Source organism: Quercus lobata, chromosome 9 (assembly GCF_001633185.2).
Source record: "Quercus lobata isolate SW786 chromosome 9, ValleyOak3.0 Primary Assembly, whole genome shotgun sequence".
NCBI classification, from domain to species: Eukaryota; Viridiplantae; Streptophyta; class Magnoliopsida; order Fagales; family Fagaceae; genus Quercus; species Quercus lobata.
The window spans coordinates 4199061-4217458 of record NC_044912.1 but is presented as its reverse complement, the minus strand read 5'-3'; the positions used below and the strand labels follow the sequence as shown (position 1 = coordinate 4217458).

The 18398-nt window shown below is 33.4% G+C and overlaps 2 protein-coding genes across 2 annotated transcripts; one reads left to right on the top strand and one right to left on the bottom strand.

Moving 5' to 3' along the window:
- The first annotated feature begins 711 nt into the window (after positions 1 to 711).
- On the top strand, positions 712 to 15355 carry LOC115961076 (TMV resistance protein N-like). Its single transcript, XM_031080121.1, has 9 exons — positions 712 to 1385; positions 6093 to 7185; positions 7328 to 7543; positions 7658 to 9642; positions 10278 to 10562; positions 11263 to 11635; positions 12266 to 12374; positions 13820 to 13891; positions 14705 to 15355. Exons 1-4 carry the CDS (start codon positions 886 to 888, stop codon positions 9629 to 9631), a joined length of 3783 nt encoding a protein of 1260 aa, XP_030935981.1. The 5' UTR covers positions 712 to 885; the 3' UTR covers positions 9632 to 9642; positions 10278 to 10562; positions 11263 to 11635; positions 12266 to 12374; positions 13820 to 13891; positions 14705 to 15355.
- Positions 15356 to 16150: 795 nt separating this feature from the next.
- LOC115960031 lies at positions 16151 to 18398 on the bottom strand. Its single transcript, XM_031078727.1, has 3 exons — positions 17730 to 18398; positions 16934 to 17048; positions 16151 to 16232 (listed from the first exon to the last, which is right to left on the bottom strand). Exons 1-3 carry the CDS (start codon positions 17970 to 17972, stop codon positions 16159 to 16161), a joined length of 432 nt encoding a protein of 143 aa, XP_030934587.1. The 5' UTR covers positions 17973 to 18398; the 3' UTR covers positions 16151 to 16158.

The following is an 18398-nucleotide window of genomic DNA, read 5'->3' as shown; positions in this document are numbered from 1 at the left end:
TACGTTTCTACATCCACTAAGAACATGCAACGAGCCGTCTAAGCCAACTGGAACCGAGTTCTTCAGCCCATACTCTACAAAACTTCATTGTGTGGGACTTCTTGGGTCAGGGCCTGATCTTCCAGGACCGGGTTAATGAAAATCATGTCCCTACAATAATAATACAGTTTTAAGCAATTTATGCAGCCCATTCCCTTTCCATAAAAGAATTGAAACTATACCATATAGCTGGCCACCACCATTAAGTTAATCTGTGTTGGTAACTAAGGCGTGTCATATTTCTTTTTCCAATTTTTATCGAACATATGATTAATGGAAAGAGAGGACACTTCTTATAACTTTCCAAAATTCTCTAACATACATACCCCACCCCCCATTTGAATAATGGAAAGAGAAAGATATAAAGTCACCATGAAATTGCTCGCTACCCTCGTCTTCTCGTTCTTGGTAGGTGGGAAAAAGAGAAAAGGGGGAAGATGCATGCACTGAAGAAATTGGATCTTTTACTAATTATTTAAAAAATGTTATATTTTTATAAAATTTTGGATCTTTTACTAAGGAAAATGGAGCCTTTTTTTAGTAGGAAAATTTTTTATTTGTTGTGGGCCTTAGGCCTAGGTCTAAGTTGCCTAGGCCTTGAGCCGGTACTGTATCTATCTATATAAACTTGTTCCTATCAGTCCATATTTCCCATACCAGCGTTGCCTACACCTCTAACTATTCATCTTACTAGAGCTAGCTCTACGTTCCTTGCCATAGGGCATTCTTCTTACAGAAAGTAAGACCTTATAAAGCTCTGATAACTCTCTTTCCAGGTTTCCATTTTCCTTGCACTGCAACTTCCTTTGTAACTTTTCCACAAAAAAGCTTGTTACTAAGTTTCCAATGGCTTCCACTAGCTCCGAAACACCCTCTTTACCTGGTTCGAACTACGTTGTTTTTCTCAGTTTTCGGGGTGAGGACACCCGCCATAGCTTTACAGACCATTTATACAAGGCATTTATATTGAGAGGCATTGAAGCCTTTAGAGACAGCGAAAAACTCCAACTAGGACAAGAAATTGCTTCTGAGCTGATACAAGCAATAGAAAAATCCCAGTATGCAATTGTTGTTTTCTCAGAAAAATATGCCGATTCCAAATGGTGCTTGGATGAACTTGCTAAAATTGTTGAATGCAAAATAAATAAGAGACTTGAAGTGGTGCCCGTCTTTTACCACGTAGATCCCTCCGACGTGCGGAAGCAGACTGGGCCATTTGAAAAAGCCTTTGACGAACATCAGAAAAATGACAAAATCGACAGAGAGAAGATTCAAAAATGGAAAGATGCTATGAGAGAAGTGGGGAGTTTATCCGGCGAGCATTTACGTCCACAACCACATCAAAGGTAAGATCGTGGTTTTTTTTAGTAGCATTTTTTATACTCTTACACACATTTAAAGCATTTGCATCAGCTTGTTTAAAAGTTATGTGCATTTTAGTATAAAAATTTACCTTCCTATCTTATTTATTCACTTTTTAAAATTTTTAATATATATCAAATTATTTATTTTACAAAACATTTCATTTAAAATACTAATTTTAGATGATTTTTTTTTTTAATTTTTCTCTTTCTTTTGCATTAAAAAACAATCATTACCTCTTTTCTTTCATTTTCAAGATATGTAAAAAAAGAATAAAATACTAAAGAAAAAATAAATAATATCAATATAAATTTACATGATAAATATAATAATTATGTATTTTTATACGACTTCACATTTCTTGACGTTGGTGAATTATAGACTTAATCAACTAAAATGTAGTTCTTTTCCTATTATACAAACAACTAAAATAGTGACTTTAAGTGTGTGTTTGTATAGAGCGTTGCGCGTCCTGCGTTTCACGTTTCACGTTTTCTTTTTTTTTTTATTCTCCCCAGCAGCAATTGTTGACCCGGTTCTCTGTGAATAGTGCACTTGTGCACTGTTCACGGGTCCCACAAACTCCACTTTTTATCAACTTTTTCATTAAAAATGGGTCCCACAGCACTATTCACACATTTAAAAATTATTTTGCTACAGTGTTTTCAGTTTTAAGTTTTCAGTTTCAGCAAAATAAGTTCTATCCAAACAGACCCTAAGTCATTTCAAGCAAAATCGTACTATTTGAAGCGTGTATAACAACTTTTATTCTTCTCTTTTACTTTATCTGCAATTTATGTTTCTTTTACCACCCAGTCAAAAAAGCTCTCCTTGGGAAAACTCTTTTTTTTTTTTGGAAATGGTAGAAAACTTCAAACATAAAGAATGAAAAAAATATATATAATAAAAGTAAGACTAAGTGAACACAGGTATATATATATATATATATATATATATATATATATATAAAATAAAGTAAGACTACGTGAATACTCTATATGTTTACATGCAATTTTAGTACCTGGCCCAAATTCTTCTCGACCCCGCAGTATGATCCTGAGCCCAAACATATAACAAAATTAGTCCAACGAACAACAAAAATATAAATCTCTAGCCCATTTTTAACCCTTTCAAAAACATGAATTTTTGTTGGTTTCATATTTTAATTACCAAAACAGCTATCATTAAGTAGTTAAAAAGTAAATAACAAAATTTGAAGTACAGAATATGATGAGCTTAAACTGGTCTAATTAAAAAGATACCAAAAAAAAAAAAAACATAAACGGTGGGAAGTGAGGGGGGGAAAATGATTGAAGAAGAGATAGTTATCTTTTGAAATCAAACCATACTTAATTACATTTAAAGTAGTGAAGGAGTTAATGAAATTAAAAAAAAAAAAAAATTAGGCAAACTAAAATTTTAATGCAAGAAAGAGCATCAAATCAATTTTTTTACTAGCTTGTAACTCTTTATATATAAATATAGACGCATTTAGTTATAAACTTATAATTAGATTCATATTAAAGGTTCTTATCTAATTTTATAATATTACTTTCTATAATTTTTATCAATTCTTGAAAAATCTTGTAAGGATAACATTTGCAAGAGATGTAAATTACTCATTATTAATTGCTCTATTTTAGTTAAAAGAAAATAAAATGTTGTTTGCTGAATTATCTATATACTTAATTAATAATCTTTCTTAACGTAATTTTTGTTATTGTCATGTATGTAATTTATTCCCTATTTATAGTTTTCATGTAAGTTAGGAAAGTTGAGTTATTATGAAGATATAATGAAAAAGAATAGGCAATTTTTAGAATATAATACGAATTTTCATTGAAACTTATCCTTAAATTAAAAATAGTTTTTTTATATAACAAATACGATAGGCGTTTTTCCCCTTCTTCTTTCTTTTAAAGAAAACTTGGAATGGTTAAAATGAGTGGAACTAGCTAGTTTTTACTGGGTTTCAAGTAGAATTAGTAGAAGTGATCATTTTATGGCTTGACATAGTTCTGAATAGGTTAGAAATAATTTAGGCGATTCACACAAAATTAGAGTATGTGAAATCTAATTGTTATGATATTTGGCACAAACTTAGAGTGTAATTAGAATCTAATTAATTAGCTTCTAACCTCATTCATATGCATGGATGCATTTAAAAATAAACATAATTAGATGCATATTAAAATTCTTACACAAGTTTAATATTATTAATGGTCATTCCTATATTTTGTCAACTCTTAAAAAATCCTTGTAACAATTTTATTTGGTAAAACATGCAAATTGTTCATTCTTGTTTATTTTATTTTTGAAAAGACGGAAGAAATTTTTTTGGTTACTTAACTTAATTTTTGTTATTGTAATGCAATAAATTTTTTTTTTGGGTTCATTTTCAAATAATATATGAATAATCCAGTTTTAGAGCAGGATATATGTTTACGTTAAAATTCATAATTTGTCCAATTATAATTTTTTAAGGAAATTTGAATTAGTTCTAAAAAGATTAGAAGTGGTTTCATATGGGATCTACATAGAAGGGGTTAGAAATAGTTTTAGGTGGACTTAAAATAGTTTTGAATAGGTTGTAAGTATTATACATTCAAAATTTTACATATACATATAATAAACTTTTACATGTAATGACACTTTAAATTTAAAATTTTACATATATGTATATATTTTAAGCTCAGATTCATGAATTTACATGTAACGACACTTGATGCAAAATGTGAGATGGAATGACTTTTTTTTTTTTTTTTTTTTAAATTTTTATAAATGAGAGATGGAAGACAGTTGATGCAAATTGAAGCCTCCTTTCCTCTCAAAAGAAAAAAAAAAAAAAAAATTGAAGCCTCCTTTAAAATATAGAAACACTTGGCATCAAATTAGTAGTGGGAAATTAAAAAAGGAAACTTGGCATCAAATTGTGGACAATTAAAAGGATACTTGGCACAAAATTGGAGTTGATTTAGAATCTAATTTCAATTCTAAATTGAACTTTCTTTTAGCTTTCATTTTAATTTAATATACATAATGATTTGGATTTTTATTGAACTTCTACTTTAATATATTATACACATAACTACATTTATAGCGGGGAGGGGCCTAACGATGGTTGTAGTAATTAGAAAATATGTAATCCTATTTGACATAATTCTTTTTATTAAATAATAAAAAGAATACTCCTTATCTATAGCAAGGATGTTAATTTCGTACCGTACCGGCCGGTATGGCCGGTATATACCGTACCGACCAGTGCACCGGTACAAGTACACCTATTGTTTCGTACCGGAAAAAATACTGGTCGTACCGGCCTCGTACCGGGCTTACCGGCGAAATCCGGCTGTTTCGGCCGGTAAAAATGTTTCGGACCGGTACAAACAAGAAGAAAAAAGAAAAAGAAAAGGAAGAAGAAGATGAGAAAAAGTGAGAAAGGGAGAGAAAGAGGTAGAGCAAGTGAAGGCCAAAGCTGTGAGAGAGAAATAATTTGTTGCTTTACTCTGTGTTTGAAAAACTGGGGAAGACATCCAGCCGCTTCTTCTTCTTCTTATTTTTCTTCTTCTTCTTCAGTTTTGACCGAGACTAACTCTCTTCTTGTGCTTTCTGTTTCAGCTGTGTGTGTGTGTGGCTCTTGTTTAATTGTTTTGTGTGAGTTTTAGTTTTGTGTGTGTGGCTCTTGTTTAGTTGTTTTGTGTGAGGTCTGACACACCCACGTGAACTCTAATGAGTTCAAATTTTCAACATACTTTGACTTGTAGGCTGGCTGCCACTCACATTTGGTAAGCAATTTTATGTTTTTTTTTTTTTTAATAATTAATATCACCTTTTTATCTTTCATTATTATTACCATCTAGTATGTCAATTTACATTATTGGGTTGATATTTGAGCAAAAATTAATCATATTAAAAATAAGCAATTAATTTAGAGAAATATGCTATTATAAATTTAAGGATTCTTATATAGATTTATAAATAATTCTAAATAAATAATCAAGTATGTATAATAATAATAATAATAATAATAATAATAGCGATAAACCCGAAACGGTACACCGGTATTGACCGGTATCCGAAATATATCGTACCACTGGCCAAACCGGTATAGCCTCCGGTACGGTATTGACTTCCTTGATCTATAGTTCTTTTTTGAACCGTAAACATACCTACATACATGTTCATGGTGACATACTGAATCACAGGATGGAAGAATCATGATAAAAGGCTCATATTTAATTTTTATTGTGAATTGGATAGAAAAGAAAGTTCACATCTGCAATGTAATACAAGATTTCATACTGAATCATATAATTAATTTTGTGCTTTTAAGACTCTTTTGGAGTAATTTTACTAGAGTAGTTTGGGTTGTTGCTTTATCTTAAATTTCAGATATCTTATATAATCCTCTTCAATTTTCTAGACTTTATTTGCGGGTTTGAATCCAAGTTTTCCACATGAAGAGAACTAAGCAATTGCATTGAGTTACAAGACTCTTGACCTTTCTTTGTTATCAAAATGTTGTGTGGAAAAGAAAAGAAGTAGAAATCCCATGTTTGATTATGTTGAGTGAATTGAAAACTATATATTAATTGGCTTAAGACAAAATAGAATCCCAATTTCAGTTTTAACCTACTAAACTTAATGCCATAGATTCAGATTCACAACTTATTGTTCTCTCTTCTTTGTAGGTCTGAGGCAGAATGTATCCAAGACATTGTGGAAGAGGTATTAAATAAATTGAGAAATACAGCACATACCATGGAACTAATAGGAATGGAATCCCGAGTTGAGAAATTGAAGTCATACTTAACTATAGAGTCAAATGATGTTCGCATTATAGGAATTTGGGGGACAGGAGGAATGGGTAAGACAGCTCTTGCAAGAGTTGTTTATAGTATGGTTTCCAATCATTTTGAAGCTTGCTGTTTTATTGCTAATGTTAGGGAAGAATCTGAAAAATGTGGTTTATGCAAGTTACAAAAAAAACTTTTGAAAAAACTTTTGATGCTAAAAAATTTGAATTTGAATCTACAAGATGTTGATGATGGAGTTCAAATGATCAAGAATAGGTTACATAACAAAAAGATTCTTCTTGTTCTTGATGACGTAAATGAATTAGACCAATTGAAGAAGTTAGCAGGGGATCATTGTTGGTTTGGTTCAGGTAGTAGAATTATGATAACAACAAGAGATAGGCATTTGTTAGTGTATCATGAAGGAACTGAAATATATGAGGCTGAAGTATTGAATCATGATGAAGCTCTTAAACTTTTTAGTTTGAGAGCTTTTAAAATGGACCATCCAACTGAAGATTATGGAAAGCTATCTCAAGCTTTTGTAGATTATTGTAAGGGGCTTCCTTTGGCCCTTGAAATTTTGGGTTCTTTCTTGTTCAAAAGAAGCATTGATGATTGGGAAAGTGAATTGAATAGGCTCATCGAATTTTGTGATAGAGGAATTCTCAATGTGCTTCAAATAAGTTTTTATGGACTACGACAAACAGAGAAGGAAATTTTCTTAAATATTGCATGCTTTTTTAATCACAAGAATGGAGATGACGTCATAAAAATACTAGACTATCTTAGGCTTCATGCTAGAATTGGATTGAGTGTTCTTATTGACAAGTCTCTCATTAAATTGCATGAAAATCAATTGTGGATGCATGATTTACTACAAGAAATGGGTCGAGATATAGTTTGTCAAGAGTGCAAAGATCTTCCTGAGGAACGTAGTAGATTGTGGTCATTTGACGACATCAACAATGTGCTGACAGAAAATACGGTAAGGGGTTATTGAAAGAAACTAATAAGCATATATCTTATTATATTATTCAACATTTTTTTTATAAATAATAATGGAGTTTAAATTATATTAGTCTAGTAATTATACATTTTATACTAATCCCTCTTGTTTTTATTATTAGGGAACAAAGAAAATTCAATGCATAGGACTAGAGATGCATGAACCAAAAAATGTAGAATGGAATCCTGAGGCCTTTTCAAAGATGCAAAATCTAAAATTGCTTAAAATTTGTGGTGTTCAACTTATGCATGGTCTCAAACATCTTCCTAGGAGCTTAAGAGTTCTTGAATGGAGAGAGTACCCTTCAAAATCATTGACATCAAGTTTCCTATCAAAGGTAATTTAGGTACCCTTATACTACTTTTTTTTTTTTTAATAATAAGTTTGTTTGTAGAAGCTAATTGTTTTACTCTTTTTTTTCTATTTCTTTTTCTTTTTTGGCTTTTAACAGTGTTTTGAGAATTTGAAATTCATTGCTCTAAAGCTTACTGAAGGCCCAGACATCAATAACGTCCCAAATCTTAAGAGTTTGGTTCTTCAAAATTGTATAAATTTACGTAGGATTCACCCATCAATTGGAATTCATAAAAAGCTTACTATTCTTGATTTAAGTGGGTGCAAGAACCTCACAAGTCTTCCAAGCAAGTTTGAAATGGAGTGTCTTAAGGAACTTAATCTTGCTTGGTGCTCAAAAATAACAAAACTTCCAGAATTCAGCAGAAACATGAAATGTGTACGCCGTATTTTTTTAACTGGTGCTGCTGCAATTACAACACTACCCACGTCAATTGAGAATTTGGCTGCCCTACGCTACCTTTATTTGATAGATACTGCAATTACAACACTACCCACGTCAATTGGGCATTTGGCTGCCCTAAGCATCCTTAAGTTGGGTGGTTCTGCAATTACAACACTACCCACTTCAATTGAGCATTTGACTAACCTTGGTGAGTTGGAATTAACTAATTGCAAAAATCTTGTGCATTTACCTGATACCATTTTTAATTTAAAGTTGGTTAGAGTAGTCAATCTTGAGGGATGCTCAAAACTGGATAGACTGCCAGAGAACCTAGGGAATGCCGAAAGTCTAAGGTGTTTGGCATTGGGCGAAACTGCTATAAGAGAGGTCCCTTCTTCCATTGGTCTCTTAAAACATCTTGTTGAGCTAACTATCAGTGGATGTAAGGGGTTATCATCTAATAAATCGTGGTATGAGCTCCTCCCGTTTTGTTCAATGCCAACAAGTCCTCATCCCATCGACTTGCTATTCTCTTCTCTATCTCTGTCACCTGCGTCTTCTTTATTCTGGTTAGATTTAAGTTACTGCAATCTCAAGGCAATCCCCAATGATATTGGTTCCTTATTCAATTTATATGATTTGTATCTAAGTGGAAATGATTTTGTTTGCCTTCCGGAAAGCATCATTCAACTTTCGAATTTGGAATTGCTGAGGTTGAATAATTGCACAAGTCTTCGATCATTGCCAAAGCTTCCATTGAATATTCAACGTGTTGAGGCAGAAGGTTGTATCTCACTGGAAATGTTACCAGATCCATTAAAACCAAGCGATTCATTGGAACCACGATCTCTCGGTCTTCAAAATTGCTTTAAATTGGCTGACAATCAAAGCTGCATAGACTGGTTTATCTCAGGGATAAAAAAGTACCTCAAGCTCACTCCCTCTCTCCCTCTCTCAGTCATAAAAACCAATCCTTATAATCCATATGCCATTGTTATTCCTGGAAGTGAAATTCCTGAGTGGTTTAGCCACCAAAGCATGGGGAATGAAGTGAAAATAAAACTACCTTCTCATTTGTGTAAGAAGGTGGGAATTGCTTTTTGCGTTGTGTTTTGTACGAATAATTTTGATTCATATCCCCGTCTTGCATATTCGTTGATAGCCAATGGAAAAAGAATTGAGATTGATGACTATCACTCAATTAATAAGGTTTCATCAGATCACGTTTCGCTAGTCTATGTCGTTCCTCAATACTTGGACGAGGAATCAAATAAATTATTGTGGGAAGGTGACGTGAATGGATTCAGTCAGATTAGAATTAAAATTGAAAGCAGCCGTGTCAAGGTAAAAAAATGGGGGATCCGTATGATATACAAGAAAGACATAGAAGATCTTGACAGAACAATGGTCCAGTATAGCAACAGCAGCATCGCTCCTTATGATGGCATGGATGTTCTCCATCATAATTTCGACCATTCGTCAGTGGTTGTGGAATGTCACAAAGTCAAGCGTAGTCATGATGATTACAATGGGGCTGGACCCAGTGGAGAAGGAAGCTCAAAAAGGATTAAAAGGCACACAGAAACCAATGTTAACTCTGATTCTGAGGAGTCAAGTGAGTACAAGGACTGTGATGAGGAGTTAAGCGATTGTGAAGAATCTAATGAACGTAACCCTTATGGTTAATCAACTTTTCAGTAAGTCACTGTCTTTCCTCTGTTGGTTTCTGCATTTTCTTTTTCTTTTAGTGTACATTTTTTAATGGATTGCTCACCACATGTTTGAGTAGAGTTGTCAATGAGACTCCTAGCAATTTGACAACAAAGAATGGCAAGAAAATGCTTTTGTTGGTGTTTTAAAAGCAGAAGAAATAATGGGATTAAAGTAAACATCAAAACTGGAAGTTTTTGCTGCCAAATCTCATCTTAAAAAGACATACCTTTTTCCTTTGCATTTTCTTAGCTAGATTTTTTTTTTTTTTTTTGGTCCCTATTCTATTTTTTCCACCCCAGACATTTAGGAGCTTAACAATATATATATATATATATATATATATATATATATATAATGTCCAGTTCGAATGGAAGGGCTCTATAGCCTATCACATGCATTGCCTCCTTCATATGTAATATAGTTACCTCATTGATTTTTGATATTAATACTTTAATACTCATTTTTATAACCGCTCTTTAATTATGAAGTGTTTGACATATGATTAAAGTTCTTATGGTCTATGTGGACTTATAGGAACTAGGCAACTGTGAAGAAAGAGCTTTTCTCTACCACTAATGTGGCCATGTATTTTAAAAGTTTGTTTGATTTCAATGTGCAGGGTAACTAACAGTTCAAAAAACAAACAAAAGCCTAAACAGCCAGGATAAGTAAATGCAGACCATTAGAGAGGGTTCAACTGCAACCAATCCTGCTGGAGGAGAGCTGCAAGGGTAGGGGATGGAAATAGCGGGGATCCAATTTCTTTTTTAAAAATAGAGAATGTCCATGTCCATAGCTGCTTGTGACGAGTCAAGTGAGTGATTAGTGACCTGAGATTTTTTCATTGGAAGGAATTTTATGATGTGACCCAGAAGGTTAATCAACTTTTTTCTCACTATCACCAGTAAGTCACCATCCTTCTTCTTAATTTGAGTTTTTTTGGTTGATGCATCATTGCTTTCCCATACTTGGCATATACTTGTACTTCTTTGGGTTAATTTTAACTTCAAAATAGTTTCTTGCCAGCTGTACCTTACTTAATTATTGGCACTTAATCAAAAAACACAAAGCAATACTCCTAGCTAATTTAATATGCATATAAAAAACATAGTCTTATGAAATAAACAACGATTAGGGTCATCTTGGTTTAGTGATTGTGTTACTTGTTTGTGCTGGTTGCCCCCTTGACGTTGGATTATTGGACTATTTCATGAGGTGAAACTGTCACATGGCCAAGAGACATAAAGATAAGTGCAGTCTGTTGTATGCCTTTTACTCTCTTGTCATTGTTTTAAAAATTTTCAAGCTGCAAAAACAATATATGCATGCCACTGCAAACATTACAATTGAAATTAATTTTTATCTCGTTACATATTATATATGTGAAGTCATGCTTAGATTGCAATCAGAATGATTAGTCTAGCTAGGGGTAGCATCTAGCTTCCTCCCTACTTGAAAGTTCTCTAAAGTTGTGTAATAACCTTCAACCAAAGAAAATGATTTTTTTTTTTTTTGCTTTTCTGTTTAAGAGAATAGCTGAGTTACCTATTCTAGTTCTTATTCCTTTTATTTTTGTTTTGCTCTGAAAATTCTTATTATTTTAGAGTAACTACTGGAGAGTCCCAAGGCAAGTGTGTCCAGTTGTGGAGGGATGGCAGGTGTTGCTGACAATTGAGGGGATCTGGCAGAGCAGATGCAAATGGGGTTGTTTTGCCTATGTAGCTAAATAATGGGCTGGCAGATAATTTTTCAGGCTGTTCTAGTAATGCCGTATGCAAACGAGTGGAAGCTTACTGTTTGAGTAGCATATTTTCCAGGCTTGTTTTGGTTAGTGGAAGATTGGAGAACCTGTGGAAAAGAAGAAGGTTCCTTGGCAACTTGCTGTGCTGACTAAAGAACACAAGTGCAAGGAAGTTAGAGAACGCCAGTGGTGTACATTTGCTGTGCATGGGAGTCACTAATGAGGCTAGAGCCCAGGTTACTCTTGCTTCCAACTCTTTTATGAACATTTTTTGGGCTTGTAAGTGGTGTACATTTGCTGTGCATGGGAGTCACTAATGAGGCTAGAGCCCAGGTTACTCTTTTATGAACATATTTGCGAGCTGCAGCTTAGCTTTGCTATTGGCACTTATTCCAACAACAGCATCATTGAAGATTGTTGAACTTCTTGTCTTTTTTCTTAGTCAACTTTTTCTCTATATTACCTGTAAGTCATTGCTTATTCTTCTCAATCAAAGCTTTTCGTTGGTTGCTCTGCAGTATCTTTTTTTTCCCTTCCTTTGGACACATTTACTTAACTAATATTAACTTAAAAATATAATTTTACTATCTGTGTTTTAGCATCATTTTTATCACTTATTCCTACTCTCATCTGGTCTGTTTCCTTGATCAAATAACACAAATTTGTGCACCTAGCTAATTAATGCATATTATTAAATCTTATGGATTGGTACAATTGATAAAAAAAAAAATCACCCCCATTCTTGAAGCTACTCATTTAATCCACCAAAAAAAAAAAAACATAGTTTTATAAAATAAACAATGATTAGAGTAATTTTGGTTCACTGATTGTGTTAGTTGTTTGGGTTGGTTGCCCCCTTGATGTAGGATTATTGGACTTGTTCATGAGGAGAAACTGTCACATGGCCAAGAGACAAGAAGGCAAATGCAGTCCATTTTATGCTTCTGATTTTCGCTATCCGTAATAGATTGCAAGGTAAAATCTGCACTATTATTCCTAATTTATATTTTAGTTTTCTTTTTATGTTGTCTCCTTGTTGCCTATATAGTTCATTGTTTTAAAAATTTTCAAAGTGCAAAAACAATATATGCATGCCATTGCAAACATTATAATCTGAGTTAATCATTATGTCATTTCTTATCATATATGTAAGCTCATGTATAGATCGCAATTAGAATGATTCTAGCTAGATGTAGCATCTAGCTTTCTCATTGAAGGTTTTCTATAGCTGTGTTCCCACCTTTAACCAAAAAAGTGCTTTTTTCCTGTTTAAGAGAATGACTGATTTTTCTATTCTTGCTTTTCTTTGATAAATTTCTTATTTTAATGTAGGATAACAATTAAAGATGTTATAAAAATGATTTGTATTAGCATGTTTGAGGACATTGGTAATGTAACTCTCCTATTTTAAAATTTCAAACATTCAGAATTTGATCATAACTTACTTTTTATGAGGAATTAATGTAGATATGCAAAATGTCCTCATTGACCAATCATTCAACCGAGTTCTTGATATATCCAAGTATCATCAACATTGTTCATAATTGAGTGATCTGCATCTGCATAAGTTATGTTTTTGGTAATTTTCTTAAGCTATCATCATTTGGAACCTAAGCTTGTGCCTATATGTAAATAGATGTGCAATAACTAACTAAATATAAATCTCTCATAGGAGACCATATTCAAAGCTAAAAGCAATTAATTTGATTTATCTTCACCAAAGAAATGTTATGAATGACATAAATTGTTCAATTGTTAGACATGCAGTGATGGATCAGTGATTTACCATAATTGAATATTGAATTGTAAGCAATACTAAATGGCCTTAAGCCATGTGCTGCTTTTATTCTGCAATGTAAGGAAATCATCATTCTTGTCATTGTACCATGTAATGCTTGTGTAGAAGCATTGGTGAGACCTTAATAATAGTTCAATCCCATTTAAAAGTAACAACTCTTTCCTCTGCTTTTTGTTACTAGGAGATATATATATATATATATATATATATATATATATATGATCTCGGTCAAGTTTAAAAGAAAATAAGTGCTATGACATGAATTTAACAGTTTAAAACTCTTTTTAATATGAAACAACTCTTAATTTTGTAACTGCACAAGACTTTTGTGCTTTTGCCTCTTGATGTACTTGAAATTTTTTCTACTTTTCTAAAACCTTCACTCTAAAACAAATTATTGACTGAATGTTGTCCTACCCATTTCAGATCATGACCAGGCAGAGCTGAAACAAGCCAAAAGGCCTATCTCAAAATCATAACTTAATTAGCTTATACCCTGTCAAAGAGACTTGACTAGAATTAGAATTAAAGGACAGCAGTAGACAGTAGAGAAACCCAACCATACAACAAACTTGGTTATATATTACTAACCACATCATTTGAGACATATTTGTCCTTACAGTAATCAGACTCAAGCAAGCAAGCAACTGTGTAGACAAGGTTGAAAATTGGAGAAGGTAGCCTACTTGGATTGGTAAGCACTCCTGTTCTAGTTGCGATCGTTGTTGTACTACATCTAGAATTTAACTTTTCTCAGTTTCCTCCCATGGGGTTTGTTATTTTAGCAAAATGTATTATATTTTATACTGGAAAAAGATGCTACACTTTGATAATCAATGTCATTAATTTTTGAGAATTTTATATTTTTTTTAGGGAAGTCAAAAAAATCTACATCTGTTAATAGGTATTTAAAGTTATCTTTACACTTGGAAACAAGACCTGGTTAGGCAGCAATACTCTCCTAAAGTAGTGAAGTGACTGCTCAAATTTTAGCCACCCCTATCTCAAGGTGAGGAGCTACTAATAAGCAAATATGGCCTCGATGTAACACGTGGTCGATATCAAAATTAAGCTACCATTGAAAGTAGGGGGAACTCAGGTAATGGATTCTCATTGGAGGGTTACAGCTCTTAGATGGAGACATCTGTGGGAATTGAAGCTTCCTTTGAAGTTAATAATTATTATGTGGAAGTTCGGCTTGAGGACTTACTTATTAAAAATTTAAAACAGAATAGTGAAATGAAACATAGTGAGTGATAATAATTGTGTGAGTAAGAGGAAAACTTGGTTAATTTATTCCAGAAGAGCAATCTTGCTTGGGCTGTATTGTTTGGATAGATTTGATCCTTAGAACTGAGTTCATTTCTCCTTGCTCTTTGAAGCAGTGGTTGGCTCAGTGGATGGAGGATCCAAATTTTCAAAAACAGGAATATATTATGTTCTCTAGATTGATGTTTAAGGGTGCAAAATAGCTTCTAAAAAGAAGTGCTAATGCTTTGTTTTGCAGGTCTGCACAGGTCTCTAATGCACAAAAAGCGGATCAGAGTAACTGCAGGAAAGTACCAAGGCGAGTGTGTCAAGTTGTGGAGGGTTGTAGGTGTTGCTGAAAATTTAGGGACACTAGCAGAGATAGTGTGAACGGGGTGGTTTTGGCTTTGTAGCCAAATCAAGTGCTGGCAGGCTGTTGCAGTTATTCCATATGCAACCAAATGGCATGCCGCTAGATGCCCGTCTGTTCGGAAAGCATTAACTAAGGCTATACGGCTTGGTTTTTGTAGACTTGTTTCCGTAATTTCTATGAGTGGAGGACCTCTTTTTGAGAAGAAGGTTTCATTTCAACTTGCTGTGCTGATTGAAGACCACAAGTGCATGGAATTTAGAGAACGGTAGTGGCTGTATATTTTGTAGATAAGAGAGTTGCTACAGATGTTGGGGCCTTGCTTCAAATTCTTTTGAACATTTTTGGACTCTACTACCAGCCAACGCTTTAGACATTATTGTATTAATAAACCATACCCAAAAAGAAAATAGAAGGCGAAAAGAAAGAAGTTAAATTAACACCTTTTCTGGACTAATTTAAGCTATGGCATGCAACTACATGCAATCATTAACATTGTAAGACATCATATAAGAGATTTATGTCCTTGCGTGAAAATCATATTCAACTCTTACCATCTAATGGCTCTGACCGATTAACATGCTTTTATTTTTGTGCCCTACAAATGGATTGTTCTGTCAAACTTCTATCAAGTACAGAAATTGAAATTTCTCTTCCTTTGTGAAGGTTGTTATATACTTTGATTGTTTTTATTTTTCCCCACGATAGTACAAAATATTTCATGTGTCTTTTGGGTCACATAAAATATTTTCTAACGGAAAATGTTGGCTCCAGCCAAAGTCGCATTAAATAATTTTTTAGCATAAAAACTTGGCTCAATTGGCTAGAGGGTAATGATAAGAAGATGAAAGAAGTATAGAATGACAGACTTCTGTTTGTTAGTGGAAGGTTGAAATTTGCTTAATTGATTTCCGATTTAAAAGGATCTAGAGCAAAATCATCTAGTCTTTTCAAGCAAAAAAATGGTTAATTTCTACTATGCTGCAAAACATGAGCTTTCGTTTCATCCAAGGTTAGGCAAAACATATTAAGAAATCTCATTAGTACTTGGTTTTTTTTTTTCAATAAATATCATCAGTGAACTTATTGAAACTCTCATATAGCTCATGATGCAAGTCCATGTGCAAAGTCAAAAAATTTTATGAAAGGGTTCCCACTGAATTTTTAGATAACATTTTCAATCTTCAGATATTATAAATTCTCCAAAGAAGAAATCTTTCAGATATTAAAAATAATTTGAAACAGTTACATCTAAAATCAACAATAAATCTTCAACTGCCTTTTAAATCCCCCCCCCCCCTTCTCCCGGGCCTCCTTCCTTTTCCATTTTTTTAATCTCTTTTTCAACGAACGCGGCGAGCTTTCTCTTCTTGTCCTATCCCTAATGATTTTTGGGCATTTGCTATACCTTCTGGATCTGCAATACAACAAATCACATAACTACATTACACATCGAAAATATTATGTAACAATCATCAATGCATTAATGGAAGGGAAACATGTCAAAGGTTTGATCGCATGACAATTTTTTTTTTTTTGACTTTCAAAGAACTTGAGTGCAATCATGAGACCAAGATTAGCATTTTTTTTAATTCTTTATAATAAGCATGAGACAAAGTTAGCTATTGTTTGCAAAGATCGAACCAAAATATAGAATCAAGAGAAATGTCTACCGATTCTAAGTTTAAAAGTTTTGCAATATAAATTACTTGATTGGACATTGAAAATCTCTCTAAACCAGTTGTATTCCCTGAATTTATATTTCTGAGTCCTTCTAAAAGATGTAGGAGTCAAGCCCATTGTAACTTCCAGTGAAGTTATAGACTTGATAGCCCCAAATGCATTGAAAAAAGGTTCAGACCTTCCACAAGCATACTCATTATGCTGCAGAAATTGCACAACTCTAGGTTCAGTGAAAGAAACAGATTACTAGAAAAAGAGAAATAAAAAAGAGAAAAAAAGAGACAGGGGGAGCAGAAACAAAAGCTGCAAAGGAAGACTAGGAAAAAGAACCCTCAAAAGTAATTAAGAGTGACATCGTTATCTTGTACTATAGAATTTGTAATATATACCATCTTCTCTGCTACCTATAAATGGCACAAAGAAATCAATACTCACCAAAGAACTGAGTGAAAATTCGCGTAAAGAAGTTCAAGTTGCGGGAAACATTGTAGGCCATGGCAGGCGGAAGAGGTTTCACAATGGTGTCAATGCTGAATACTCGTTGAAGAAACTGCATACACAAAACTCAAAAGAAGTATCATATCACAAACTCAATTATGAACGGATTTAGATGCAAAATTATACAAAGTAAGCAAATGGAAGAAGAAAAGAGGAGTAAAAATATCATTGAGAGCCAAAAAAACATAGATGTAAACTGTATAATTCCAACCAGTGAGTGATGGATAGGCTATAAAAGTGTCAATCAACAGAAAAACAGAACATGACAATAAAGACTATATCAATTAATTTATATACATCCTACAGACATTCCCTTGCCCATAATAACAACGTGGATATTGATGGCGTTCTCACACACACACACCCCCACCCACATTAACAATATCTCATATAACACATAAATCTATTTAAACACAATTGAGAACAACCAGGAATCCCCAACACTGCAAAAGGGTACACTACTAATGACAAAACATGAACTTTAAACAACCAATAGCAAGTAATCAGGAAACTAAGAACTGGGTAACCAAAGATACACAAATTAAACCAAGTAATCCAGAATTTTCACAACTGGGTAACCAAAGAAACACAATTTAAGCAAGTAATCAAGAAACTAAAAATAGGGTAACCAAAGAAACACAATTTAAAGCAAGAAATCAAGAATTCTCTTAACTGGGTAAGCAAAAAAAAAAAAAAACCAAGAAACAAAAATGAAAATCAAGAAAATAGAGACCTGGTAGTTACGTTGAAAGCTGTAGCGAAGCTGGGGGTCAATCTCGACGAGGGAATCATCATCGTAATCGTCATGGTCGTGGCGTTTGGACTTGCCTTTCTTCTTGCGAGGCACGTGCATCACTGACTCGGCTCCAGGCTGCTGCTTTGTGACTTTGAGCTTCGCGTCTTGGAACTCTTCGGCGGCTTCCTCTTCGCCCCTCCATGGCGCCGATGACATCAACTTCTTCTTCCCAATTGCCATTTTTATTCAATCGGAGTTTTCACAGAGAGAGAGAGGTGCAGTGGGTTATTATTGCTTGCATCCTATGTTAAGTTAGGTTAGGTTAAGTCCATTCCTGTTTAGTGTAACCTTTAAATAAGAGGGAATAGTTATAGTCTTAAGCTTCATGTTTGGTTAGGGGCATCTAATTGATGAAGATTAATGATTTAATATTACAGATACAACAATTTTCAAAATAGTAGACTTGTCAGGTTTTTATTGATTCTTACATGGGTCCTATTTTTATTTACTTATCTAGTTACTTTGACAATTGCAAAAAATTTTGTACATTTGGACTTGTTGTTTTTCATGAATATGATGTTTTGGAACTTTAATGCATGCATATGTAACTATAAGTATACCTTTAAATCTATAAGTTCCTAAAAAAATACTAATCTATAAGTTCCC